Source organism: Plectrocnemia conspersa, unplaced genomic scaffold (genome assembly GCF_051122295.1).
Source record: "Plectrocnemia conspersa isolate PC_06_02 unplaced genomic scaffold, ASM5112229v1 ptg000009l, whole genome shotgun sequence".
NCBI classification, from domain to species: domain Eukaryota; kingdom Metazoa; phylum Arthropoda; class Insecta; order Trichoptera; family Polycentropodidae; genus Plectrocnemia; species Plectrocnemia conspersa.
The window spans coordinates 3,236,565-3,249,992 of record NW_028277173.1 but is presented as its reverse complement, the minus strand read 5'-3'; the positions used below and the strand labels follow the sequence as shown (position 1 = coordinate 3,249,992).

General features: G+C 35.8%; 2 protein-coding genes across 11 annotated transcripts in view; one reads left to right on the top strand and one right to left on the bottom strand.

The window, feature by feature from the left end:
* The window catches only part of Ubr3 (Ubr3 ubiquitin ligase), a 75,613-nt gene that overhangs the window by 15,992 nt on the left and 46,193 nt on the right, over positions 1–13,428 (bottom strand). For all 6 annotated transcript variants that reach the window (XM_088193567.1, XM_088193568.1, XM_088193570.1 and 3 more), the window contains exons 6-10: positions 13,191–13,419; positions 12,479–12,891; positions 12,247–12,402; positions 534–715; positions 195–462 (exon numbers count right to left, since the gene is read on the bottom strand). In XM_088193567.1, coding sequence (XP_088049693.1) covers positions 195–462; positions 534–715; positions 12,247–12,402; positions 12,479–12,891; positions 13,191–13,419 — 1,248 coding nt within the window. The remainder of the gene's footprint in view (positions 1–194; positions 463–533; positions 716–12,246; positions 12,403–12,478; positions 12,892–13,190; positions 13,420–13,428) is intronic.
* orion (chemokine-like protein orion) lies at positions 4,001–12,019 on the top strand. Of its 5 annotated transcripts, none has more exons than XM_088193575.1 (8): positions 4,001–4,674; positions 9,493–9,634; positions 9,716–9,853; positions 9,917–10,134; positions 10,219–10,317; positions 10,764–10,888; positions 11,172–11,543; positions 11,620–12,019. In XM_088193575.1, the coding sequence occupies exons 1-8, from the start codon at positions 4,039–4,041 to the stop codon at positions 11,960–11,962; spliced, it is 2,073 nt and encodes a 690-aa protein (XP_088049701.1). In that variant the 5' UTR covers positions 4,001–4,038; the 3' UTR covers positions 11,963–12,019. The 5 variants fall into 5 exon arrangements, 4 of the variants coding, with proteins under 4 accessions (XP_088049701.1, XP_088049700.1, XP_088049703.1 ...); XM_088193574.1 differs by lacking the exon at positions 10,764–10,888 and adding an exon at positions 10,519–10,646; XM_088193577.1 differs by lacking the exon at positions 4,001–4,674 and adding an exon at positions 8,888–9,428.

Here is a 13,428-nt window from a genome sequence, read left to right as displayed (position 1 = left end):
ATTATGTGCGAAAGTCGAAGGCCCTGTACTCTATATTTTCTTCTTTGAATGCAGTTTTTGACTAGTGAAATATTTAAAGCAAATCACCAAAAATAGCTTTCGAATGCTGAATTATTTGTGTGCAACTGTCTTTTGTGGCCGCAAATCACAACTTTGCAGAACCATATCTACACAAAATTTAAATTAAATCATACCTCTTTCAAAACGGTTTCGAAATTTTTGGTGTGAGCGTTCCCTGACCGCTCCGGCATCAGCTCCAAAAGTTGACTGTGAGTCTTATCGCCCGTGGCCAGCAAAGTACTGATTTCCAAGCGAGACTGAGTCAACTCGTCGTTTCCCAGATTGGTCCTAGACGAAACGATCATAGCCAAGAACGTCAAGAGGCCCTCCACCATTGTATCCTGTTCCTGTTCTTGAACAGACGTCAACGGAGCCATGCTCAACCATTCGCTGACTCCGAATCTGCAACACGCAAAACATTTTCAATTATACGTTCAAATTTGATACGCGCACGATTCATGCACAATACTCACGTATTGAAACAGATGTCCAAGAACTGAGTCTGCGGCAGGTGCGAGGCGCACAATTGCAGAAAGTAGATGTCCATGTCTACCATGGAGTTGCAAAAGTTTGCCTGGATGTACGTCATCGCTTGACCTTTGATCTGAAGGCCGTTTCGCACCCATATCCCGCTGAGTATCTCGTAGAAGAGGCTCTGGAGTTTTAAAATAAGTGTCGTTATCGCGACAAAATACAAAAACATGTATATAATATAAAGCAAAGATAATGCAGAACCCAACAAACAATGATTAATGAATACATTCTGGATGGTGATAATATTATCACGCTCCTGTGTGATACATAGATTTTTTTATAATTAAAAAAGTAATATTTGTAATGTAAAATTATCTAATCTGAGCTGAATTCATTTTTAAAACAATGATTAAAATAAAACATAAACAAGGATAGAAATATTTACATACAAAAATCCATACACACAAAATGTATATTAGAACATTGAATAGGATACATATAAAACAATAATATTTATTTACAAAAATAAGCATGCATTCATGCGTATAAACAATAAAATTCAGAGTTGGGTGGTATATTAAACAAGTATTTATATAAGCAGTCAATGTATATGTAGTAACAGTATAACAAAATTATTCTAAGAATTATATAAAGGGTATAATCTAATGTGTTTGATTATTTGTTCAAGAAGTTCAAACCAAGGAACGTTTCAAAACAAAGTACAAAACAAATATACAGAACATTGTTAACGTAATATTCTGAAATATCCTATTCTATTGCACAAGTTCTAAAAATATTACATTATTTGGAAGAAATCTCATAAAGGAATTTTATATGTGAGTCAAATTTCCTGTCCTTCAAGTAACATAAATTGGGCACTATATTTTCGATAAAACTGACTCGAATAATAGCATTTGAATGGCGTGTATTAAACAACTGTTTAAACATAGTAATAATATTAATAATAAACCATGGGGGCGGAAGAAGCAGATTAAAATTAATCACAAGAAGCATATGGTGTTCTATTAACAGAAAAAGTAAAAGGGGAATAGACAAAATTATTACACCCCTCATGACTAAATCCCTTGAAATAAAAAAAGTCGAACGCACACAAAATCTGAAGGCAAAGTTCGATCATCTACGCTGAGTGAATAAATTATTTAAAAACAAGTTTGAGAAGCGTAACCGACGATAATACCTATATATTTAGCAAGCAAATGTGCGTGCGCGACAGATGTTTTCAAGTCGCGTATACATAAATTTAAATTATTTTTTAAAATCAATCAACTTTTATTCTTAGTATATTCCAAAATAAACATTAATGCTTATTACATACTAGCTGAAACTCTACCGTAATTTATTTAATATTTTAATTTATTTAATCTTCAAATAAACCGTTAAGGATAAAGAGAAAATAAAAATTAGGTTATAGAAACGCTGTTATATATAATAATAATAAGGATAATCAAATAATCGCGAAAGAAAAGATATATCTGTAATTATAGAAAAGATTGAAATTAAAAAAATTGGCCTCAATATCTAAAAAGCATTCGTAACAATTTGAGGTGTACAGGACAGAAAGTACACAAAGAAATCGTTAAATTTTGCACTGTAATTGGTCGGTCGCATTGAGGGGCGGTACCAGTATGTGTAAGTACACAGGGAAGTATTGGTCTGTTATCGAGTTTATTTTTACTGTTGTTATAATAATATATTTTATTTATTTATAATAGTTTTAATTTTTATTATTACTGTTTTAATTATTTTAAGAAATTGTTTCACTTGTTATATGTAACCCAGTTCTGTTTTTATCGATCATCGTATTTAATTTCATGCACTGAGTGTAATACACTTATAGGGTCTTAGGAATGCTATTTAAAAATAGTTCAATTCAAGACCATGTTACAATTTTATTGGTCGCAGTAATCGTTAAAAAAAATTAAAACATCTCGTGAGTCAAGTACTAAAAATTAGCATCTTTGATGTATTTACTTGTAACATTTTACTACAACAAAAAATCGCTGGATTAGTAGTATTTTTTCAAAAGTTTAACGTTGTGCAACTTTTAGTTATGATATTTAATTATGAGGGCAATTTAAATGGGCAATCTATAAAGTAATCGTTCCATAAAACGACTTGTTAGTGCATAACAGTGAACACCACATGAATAACTCCCTGCAACGAATCCTTTTCCGAAGATTTATCTTATATAAATGCGCAAATAATTTGTTTTATGGAACAAAGTATTTATTTAAATGCACATATAAATTAAAATAATTCCCTAATAAATCGCATCCTTTAATATATCAGCGGTTTAATAGCTAAACAAATGGTCGTCCGAATACAATTCTAGTGAGCTCTAAAAACATATGACGTCGGTAAAAATAAATGGTGAACGTTCGTGTGGACGGTGGAGGCCGCCGATTTCGTCGCGTTTACAATAAACAACTACTATTTAGTCATTTTGATTTATTATAAATTTTAAATGACTATAATTTTTTTAATTATTTGCGAAAGATAATTTATGGTAAAGTAGTATTGGTGTATAATATTTTAATGTATATCAGCTCATGTTTTAAATGTAATGTGTTGATAAAATCTGCCCCTCCCCCTCCACTTTATATTTAAAACATATATATACATTAAAATATTATATTTATGCTAAATAAGCTAGGTCCGGCCTTGCTCTGGACAAACTGCATGGGCAGTGGGAGAGGATCCAGATGTAGGTTAAAAACAATAAGTGGGAGTAAACTATTATCCAAAATATATTTTTAATATATATGTATATCATTTATTCCGATATGATTTCACTGAAATGAAATATTTTTGGGATAGATTCGACTGTTTTTTAGGAATACCCCGAGAATTTCAGGTATAGAATCTGGGACGGTATTTCAATTTTTCCAGTGAGGTGGGGGACCAAATTTTTTCCTAGCTCAGTCAGCAGATGTTCGGGTGATATTTTGTATTTAGTTAATCTCTTTTAAAATTTTATTGGGTAGTAGCGAAGGGGGGGTCTGAACCCTCCCCCCCTCCTTGGCGGAGCGCAGCCAGTGATTTTATGTTAATTAAATATAAATTACAAAAATTATCTTGCCTTTTTTCTTAACAAAAAAAACCCCTCTTGACAAAAATCCTGGCTACGCCACTGGTACTAACATGTGTTTGTGGTCATTAAAAATGGGTCGAACCCAATACAAGTTTTAATTTATTACCACATGTTTCATCACTCATTTTTAATGTATTATTTAAAAAATATGAATATGTTTACGACTAAGCAGAAAAATGTGATTATGCGCAGCTAGAATTTTTTTTTTCAGCGTAATCTTACGATCTTGTCGCGTATTACTTTATCGAATTAAATGAGGTGAATATGTTTGTATATTCAAAATTAAAATTCCCAACGGGTCCGAATTGGTACTTGGTTGGAAGCATCTGCACCAGCCGAACGACAAATCGAGTCAGTCCGGTCGACGGCGCTCGACGTCGGCGGTCGTCATCATGTCGCCTCTTCCGAGAAATGCTCTTTTCTTCACGCTGACACTGAGCTTGCTCCTGTCGGCGCCGGTATCTTCGTCGTTGGAAGAAGTGGTCGAAGATGTTATCGACGTCACGCGCTTTGCCAAGGATATAGTCAACCAAGTAGCCAACCACTGGAACTCGGTGTCTGAGATAAGCGATATTCCTTTCGATCTATCGTCCGCGGTGAACCTCGCCAAAGACGTGATCATCAAGAACAGTCTCAAGACTAAAATAGATAAAGTGGCGGAGGGAGTGAAGAGGGTTGGAAATGAAATAGAACGAATGCAAGAGCAGCAAAAGAGTGTGGCATCGTTCGTCGTGCTGGAGACCGTGTCGAAGATTTCCAAGAACACCCAGCTAGAGCTGAAGCTGTACGAACTGGCCGACTTGACAAGCCGGCTGCAGAACTCTTACAGGGTAATGCAGGAGTATTCCTATAAGGTGGATATGATCGAAAAATCGACGCTTGAAGACTTTGCCAGGATGTGTGTGTCGCACGATTCCAACGCTATTCAAGGATTGCTGGAGAGGATTCATTCAGTAGTGGTACCCAACGACGGCGTCGAAGGGCTGATCAACAGAGGCGTGCTAATGACTCTGCTTAAATTCCAAAAGGTATGTTTGGTTTATAACTCGTGTAAGCATTCCAGTCGAAATGGCGACCATCTGAATTGCTCGCGTACTTGTACAGAATGTTGAACTCGCGAAAGGTTATCGGTCAGCAAATTTAACACGGAGAACGGATGCTATGATTGGATTTAATAAATCTCAAACCAATCGATGCTATATCTAGATCAATGGTCGAAGTACTTCAACACTTTTCTGGTATTAAATTTCGTTAATTTGGTTTACATATTATTCGGCTTTTGTGGATTTATATCAATACAGAGGCTCTAAATATTTTTTTATAAAACGAATATGAATTATCTATTGTTATATTAATTTCAATTTATCGATATTATTTTCACATTTAAGCAAATTAAAAAACAATAATGTTTTTTGTTTATCATTTTTTCAGTTATGTAAATATATAACTATTTGTATTACTTCAAAACAGTGAAAGGTCGACGGCCGTACATGTACGGCGATACTGCTCAACGGGTTAAAGACCAGTGTCGAAACTAAAAACTTCAAAAACAATAAAAAACAGAATACACAAATAAAATCATTTTACGTTAGATTTAAAACCTTTAATTAATAACTGCCATTTCTCTAAAATATGATTGACAATACAATGCAGCGCAAAAATTGTCATATTTGAAGAAATAATATGGTATTATTTTTATTTGATTAATTGATGTGCAATTCTGTTTGTATTTCAGCAGCAGTTTTGAATCGATATTTTTTTGATATTCTTTATTCTGCGGTCTTCTCGAACAGACGTCATACGCTTCCCCTGCACCCTCTCTAAAATTCATACTTCATAATCTCACTCTTCGCGCTATCTCTAGAATTAAAACCTTTTATTTTATTATTATTTATAATCAATACAATTTATTATAATCAATAAAACAATTCCTATTGGTATTTAAAAAAATATTATATTGAACTGGAGAGTGATACCAAAACTGCTCTCATGTTTTTGAGTTAAATATGTATATAAATAAACAAAAAAGTAAGAAATTGATATTTTACACTTTCCTCAACAAATTAAATTAAAAAAGTAAAAATTAATTGCACTTGTAATTTCACATGGTCACCCTATTATATTCTCTCACCAATACTATGACGATGAGCGTTCATATCTTGGACGGACTGTACATGCACTTGAACTACTTTCGTGTTTATCCTTTACGGAGTACAGCGTGGGTTAAATAAAAATGACCATATTTTATCGCCGGATATAGCTGATATATTTATATCTATGGTTTTTCCCGTTAATTAAGATATTGTCATACTTATGCGCACTCCAACAACAGTTTTATAAATACTTTTCGTTGTGATAAAATCACAAAGGTTACAATGACTAACAGGAGTCCGATTAACCGTGTCGAATTAGATTTGATTTACATGGTTCGCCGTCGATCGAAACATGAGAGTTTTTATTTCATTTTGCAAAACATTCTTTGTTTCACAATGCATAAGCAGTTGTCGCTTTATCTTATTGGTTCACTAATTGAAACGCCAATTTTATGCAATGAATCATACGTCGCCATAATGCGCTACAGCTGCTGTAGAAATACAACAATTCTAAATTCTATAAGTCAACTTTGGAATTTAGACTAGTCAGAACGGATGTGTATCGATCGGTAGGAAATATTAGGTAATTGATCAAATAACTAGGTAAAAAAAATAGGAATTTATAATAATTTCTACGAATGGGATCGCCACTTTCTAAACTTTCTTGATTTTTGTGCGGTGATTCATTGTGAATATGTTAGTAATGGCGTAACTATGTCGCGGGTAATTCTTACAAATACTACATAATTATTAAAATTAATTTACAAAAATTTTTTTGCTGCGCGGCTTCATAGGCAGATTGCTTTAATCAAATAGAATAAGGGATACAATAATGATATTTCCTTACGCATCTATTTTTTTATAGTATACAAAAAAAAACATTTTATTTATATTTGATTTAAATGTTTTAAAATCAAAGATCGGAACTCTATTACTTAACCGACAGAATATACTTTGAAACGTTACTTAAATGACTGCTATTTTAATTGAAGAAAATACTGCATAGCGCAACTTTTCATTACATATTTTTTGGTACGAGATGCGTTTTTTAGATATTTTATACGATTTACGTAAGTACTTGACAAATTAAGCTGCGCAACGAACAATTTTTATGATTATTTTCAACCATGAAGCGAGAATTTCTAGTTTTATTTTTTAAATCTGGTTAATCATGAACGAAACATCATTATGAATTAGAACGGATAGCAACAATTATTATACCATATCCTTAAAAACAGCTTATTTTAATAAAAAAAAATCTGTCATTTTTATTTTACTAAATTAGTCTATTCGTTAATATTGCTAGTGCTTTAATTATACTAGTCGTTTTAAAATCGAAGTATTCAGTGGTTGAGGAACCGCGGTAAAATACCCCAAAAAATGGGTAAAAATGAGATTTTTAGAAACAATGAAAGCAAAAAATATATTTGTACTATTTTATACGAATTAGGGTAATAAAAACCTAAACATGTCTTAGGGTAATAGCTGAGAAAGTTTTCCGATCTATTTTTATATATTAAGTCCCGATGGATAATCATGTTGCGGACAAACCATGGAACATCTGAGATTTTCTGTTAGATTTATAACTTATTTTATTTTTTCCGATTCAGTATGTGAGGCATATGCATATTTTTCACGCTACCAAAATAATTATAAATGTATATATTGCCATTAAAAGCCTTATTACGTTCGCACGGTATTTTTATAAGCTTGATTATTACATTATTCGCACACTCGAAAACGCCGCAGTTTCGCTATTACGCAAAAACGCGTGAATGGACCTTAATGTGTTAACCTGTCCATCGCTGTGCGCCCGCCTGTGGGCGCTTAATTTCTATGGCCTAAATAAAGCGAAATTGATTACGTTTTTTTTTAATATATAGTCGAAAACGCGAGTCTTTAAATTGTGCGGCGATTAATCAGATAAATTACCGATAGACACAGCTAATTTGTTTCGCGTACAAAAACGTCTAATATAGATATCCGATGTATTTAATTTGATGTGAAACAGACTGCTATTTTTCATTGTGACTTATAGATGAGCAGCATATATTTTTTTCTGTTTAATTTTCAACATACGAAACAAAAAATCGTGGATGAGCGGGGGTGCACATTAGCCCTATTTATATTTACACAATATTTTAAGGACAGTCAAGAGCGAGTAACTTTATACGCAGTGAGAACACTCGTTTTTATTGCTTTTGACGTGAATTTTTGACTTCTGAGAAGGGATAATTGTTTTTGCGACCTGAATTTGACCAAAATTCGGTTTGAATACACTTTGATCAATACTCTCATATCAGAAGTCAGTAGTAATATCGATAAGAATAGCTATAATATTTAAAAAATATATATCCAAGTGCAGACAAACTATGGAGCAATATGCGAGACGCGACGTGTCTGTCCTACTTCCGCTTATTTTTCCCTAAGAGACGAGTTGGCTTAGTTTTGGTATTTTTTTATTAGGTCAAGATGGGTTTGGTAAATTTGTTTAGGTTAGGTTTGGGTTTGAACAGCAAACGGACGTTTCGCAACTGTCAAATTGAGTTTCATAGACACTATAGAGCAGCATATAATTTCACTAGCGGCTATCAGTTAAATTGTATTTAACCGGATTTTCGCTCATTTTTATAAAACCGAAAACCGGCTTTTGAATTATTTTTTTTTCTCAAAATTTTTAAATAACGCACTTAATCGATGAATAAACTTCTAAGCGAAGCGACAGCAATAATACTTTAAATGACATATATTTTTGTCCAAATTCAAGTGGGGGGGGGGGGGGGTATTTGACGTCCATGATTTTCATAGCAAATTGTATTTTATAAGCGGAGAATAAGATTAGGGCACGTTAATTTAAAATGGATCAGAAATTGCGTCGAGGGTGTGACAGCTAAAAAAACATGACAAAGCGATGCCATCGCCCAGTGCATCGTTTCTCCACAGGCGCCCTTCACCAAAGTACCGTAATCGTCCCCGATTGACTGAAGATTGGTTAGAACGCGACTCGTGACTCACCGACCAATTCGTGGGAACGCATTTTGGAACATATGCGAAAAGGAGCAAACGAGTCGCGTGTAGTGGCAACACGCGATCAGTTGTTGCAATCGTGTAGAGAGGGGAGCGCTTGGTCTCTGTCGTGACCACCAGTAGTGATTCGTCGATCGTTAACAGGTGCGGTCGTCATCATGGCTGGCCGTAGCGCTTTGTGCGCGCTAGTTTTACTCGCCACGGCAATTTGGAGCCGCGCGACAGAGGTGTCGGAGCGACCGGACGCGCTGTCGACGCTCAGAGGCGAGCTGCTGGGATTGGAGCGGTCCCTGTGGGAGAAGATCCTTGACCCCAGATGGCACGAAGTGACTGAAGCGAACGCGCAGGGGCCCGACATCGCGGTGGCTAGGGCTTTTCATAAATTCTCGAAAAAGGTCAACTCTAAAGAGTGGGCTCAGCAAACAGACAATGTAGTGCAAGAATGGTGGGTCTGGTCCAAGTTAACCGAGGAAATGAGATCGGTCAATAAGCTCTACAACGCATTTGACATATTCATGAGGTACCAAGCCAACCAAAAGGTGGCTTCGCCGAGCGAAAAGTGGATCAAGCTAGCCGAAGACACGGCTCAAAACGCAACGGTGGCCCTCGATCGAATTTTCTATTTCATAATGCACGGAAACGTTTACTTGCAAATCATTAAGGTAGCTCGTCCGCGAGAGCTGCGTCATTAAGCTACTCGGATCGTTAACCGTCTCACATTTGCAGGAATCCCAAATGCACATGTGCGATCTGAAGCAGTCGCAGAGTCAGCTGCTGTACAACATGTACAACACAATCCTGTTGACGGAGATTAAAGGATATTCGGTGATTCAGTTCTCGTGGATGATTTTAAGATTGTACGGAAAAGGTATTGTTTATATTTCAATTCTCGGAACGTTTGCGATAAGCATAAACATAAACACACGATTGCAAAATATATCTCTGTTAGGTAATTTCACCGAAGAGGCAAACATGGCAACCGATAGATACAACGAGAGAACAGCCATGACGATGGCGGCGGTCAAAGATGCGCTGTCCACCGCCGATCGAGTTCTATGGCGTTGCAATCCAAATCATCACGTCGAAGGTAAAAAACACACTGGGATAAAATGATTTATGAATGTGATTCACTCGTGTTTTTTATTTTTAGGGGAAACATATCTTCAACTAACACGTTTCTTGCAAGGATACATCGAGAATGAAGTGGATATGAACCAAGACGGTAGCTGCAAGGAGAACTGCGCCTATTATTCGATAGGTCAGAGCCGTGGATGCTTCAAAGATCAATTCTGTTCTCGTCAACCGTCTTGCAAAGGAAAAATTTTAAATTGCCGATACATCGATTCAGACATGCAGATATGCCTCGCGGTGATTAATATTGAATGACACATATTGATTTTACTCATTATAGCAATGTTATGTTAAACGGGATGACTGTTGACATTCTTTCAGCCGCAATCGAAGAACATAACACGGCGCTATGATTATATTACATACGAAAATGGAAAACAACTCGGCAGGAAGACGAATTGCGCCAGAGGTTCCACGAAGGTCGTAAAATATTTATTTTTGAATTATACTCCGTTATTATTTAGAGAATCTTTGTATGGCTAATCCAGTCAGATTTAGTAATAGATTCGAGCTGATTTTTTTAATACTACAATGTCGTCGGAGAAAAATAAAAACTTCCCGATACTCTTAGTTAAAAGAATCGTGTGTTAAGACCTGCATAAAGTTATATTAATGAAACAGGTATTTTCGTGGTGGAGGTGGTTGTTCTGGCACTGTTCGTACTGCTTTTGCGTATGCGAACACGTCGACCTTCGGACAGATAGGCATTTTAGTCTAAAAAACATTCTAGCCGACAGCAAAATGAACAAGTTAGTTTGAATTCAACTCTAAATTGACTGATTCGAGACCCTACACTTCTATTTTCCATTTGCATGTAATCCCACTTTATTTGCATCAATTTTTTACGTGTACGTTGAACCGATCAGGTGGACTCGTGGTGGAGATGGGGAGTGTACCACTGTTCGTACTGCTTGTGCGTGTGCGAGTACACCGACATGAGCGACCGATATTTCAGCATGCGTGAGATCATTGCAGACACCGATCATAATAAGTCAGTATTACCATTCTGATAACTGATTCACCACTTTGTTTTGGTTCAAACCTGGCACTAACGGTCAATATGTATTTAATGGTGATGGTTTCAGAATGACAATATCTGCATGCACTAACGTTTATTAACAGCTTTTTCTACTTACTAATTCATTATAAATTCAAACACTTTCGTATAGCTTTCCTATGCTCTTCCAAATAAAATAACATACATTAAGTAGTGTAACTTTTAATTTACCAAAAATATTAGTTAAGAACGATATTATAATTTTTGTTACTTGCAGAGTAATTACGGGAATAAGATTCACAAAGGTGAATCGTGTCATTCACTTGCAAATAAGTGAAGGAACTCTACTCCCCGGGGCACTAATTGAAAGCAAAAGTGTTCAATGGCGTCAAGTAGATCCAATCGATATAAGAAAATCTATAAAAGGCGTAGATTATCATGAAATGACCAATGAAGAAAGAGCCGTAGATTTAGACGATCTAGAAGGTCCACTCGGTCATGTAATGACTGGAATTCGATTCAGAAAGATTGGAGCGCATTTAAACTTTGAAATACAGACAATGCCTTTTGATTTTAAAACTGGAAAATTAATACAGAACAAAGCCGTGTGGATCTCCAACGATAATACCGGAGCATCAGCTCAACCTAGGTTTAATTAATGAATTACATTATTGCAGTTAAATTATAAAGCGATACTAGTATACAATACAAATTAAATGTTTCAGAACCAAAGTGTCGATGCAATCCCCGGATATTCCGACGAGAGTCATCGGACCCTCGGTCATACTATCTAAGAGCGATCAATACATCGAATTCGATCACTCAGACTTTGATTTTGACGCAGGGCAAACAACGGTTCCGTTTATTGACGCTCAACCGGTGATTTCGAGTATTCCGACTCCACTGACGGGCGCCGGAATCTACCACAAGGGTATGGCGCACTCGGGAGGATACATCGCCCCGAAAATTTTCACGTACGATTTTACCGATCACATATTAGAGTCGTTAGATGAAGCCACCGATGACAAAGACTCGGTTGAATTTACTAATCACGTTCCTCTAGTCTAATGAAATTTTGTAAGCCATACGATTAATGTGATATAATATATATATTTAACAGCAATACACATTGATTAGTTACTTTATTAATATATATATATATATATTTATAATATGATATTCTCTAGCTAAGTTTATTAATTTAGGAAATGAACAATCCAAAGAAGCTTAAACGAATAACCACACCATTGTATGTAGGAATTAAGTGTATGTATTTTTTTTTAATCAATAAAATTATAAACTTGTATAGTAATTGTTTTCTTTTAAATATGAAAAAATAACAAAAGACTTACTTGAACACGCAGCGGATGCATCATCAGCAACATCAGCATGTCGGTGTGCGGCAGTAGATCAGCGATTGGCACTCCCATGTGTCGAACCGCTTGGCAGATGAAAGCCGCGAAATACCGATGAAGCGGAAAATGGAAAGAAGCCCTTTGCACTTCAGTCTAATAAAAAAAAATCATCATAGTAAGATTAAGAATTTGATTCATACTATGTCAATATTTATATTTATAAACCCACCTTATCCATATGAGGTCTTGTGAAGTAGATCGCGTTCAACCATTCTCTCAAATAACTGAGGCAGTATCGCAGCAGCTTTCGAGCCAGATCGGCGTGAGTGTTGTCTGTCAAGTGAGATATGATAGACCACATGGGATAAGCGGAAGCCTCGAGCTCGCACGAGAACGCTGCATAATAGGACGATGGTTCAAACTCGACGTGGCTTCCCAATTCGCGCACGTTAACATTCATCCCTTGCAGCATAGAAAGAAACTCGAACCACATGTCGATCAGAGTATCTTCACGTAAAAAAACCAACGCGACGCTCTTGTGCGATAGAACATTGTTGAAGTCGGACACCAGCGGCCAATAGCAATGCTCTTTCATGACGCGTCTCGCGCAGTCAATCACATAATGGCAGTTTTTATCTATAACTAAAAAAAAGTTGTTACAATCATGATCTAAATTTATAAGCGCCCAAACCGAATTAATAATGCATCCTAATAATTTTTAAATATTCAATTCAATTAGATTCTTTAAAAAAATGATTTTCCTGTGTCTAGTCGTCTAATTCTAGCCTTCTAATTTTATTTAATTTTTAAAGATTGTTTATGATGAAATGGAGTCCTCTCCCATTTGCATTCTCTAAAGATGTTTTGTTAGTGGTTTCAAAAGTAAAATATAAAAATAGAGCGCCACACTATTACGATGATGTACAACAAAAAAAACTTACCATGCAGAGTGTTTTGAACGAGGATCTTCGTCATCATCAATTTGAGTGATATGACCATCACGTGCAATAATGACAGTTGCTCAACCATCCGTAAAGCTAAAGCTTCGTTGGAGAACAATTGCACGGACATATGGACGACCCTGTTGCTCAGCATGTCTGGATCGGCCGAAAGCTCGAGGACCAGAGGAATCCGGGCGTAATGCATCACAAACGTTCTTGTCAAGTGTTCCTAAATAAA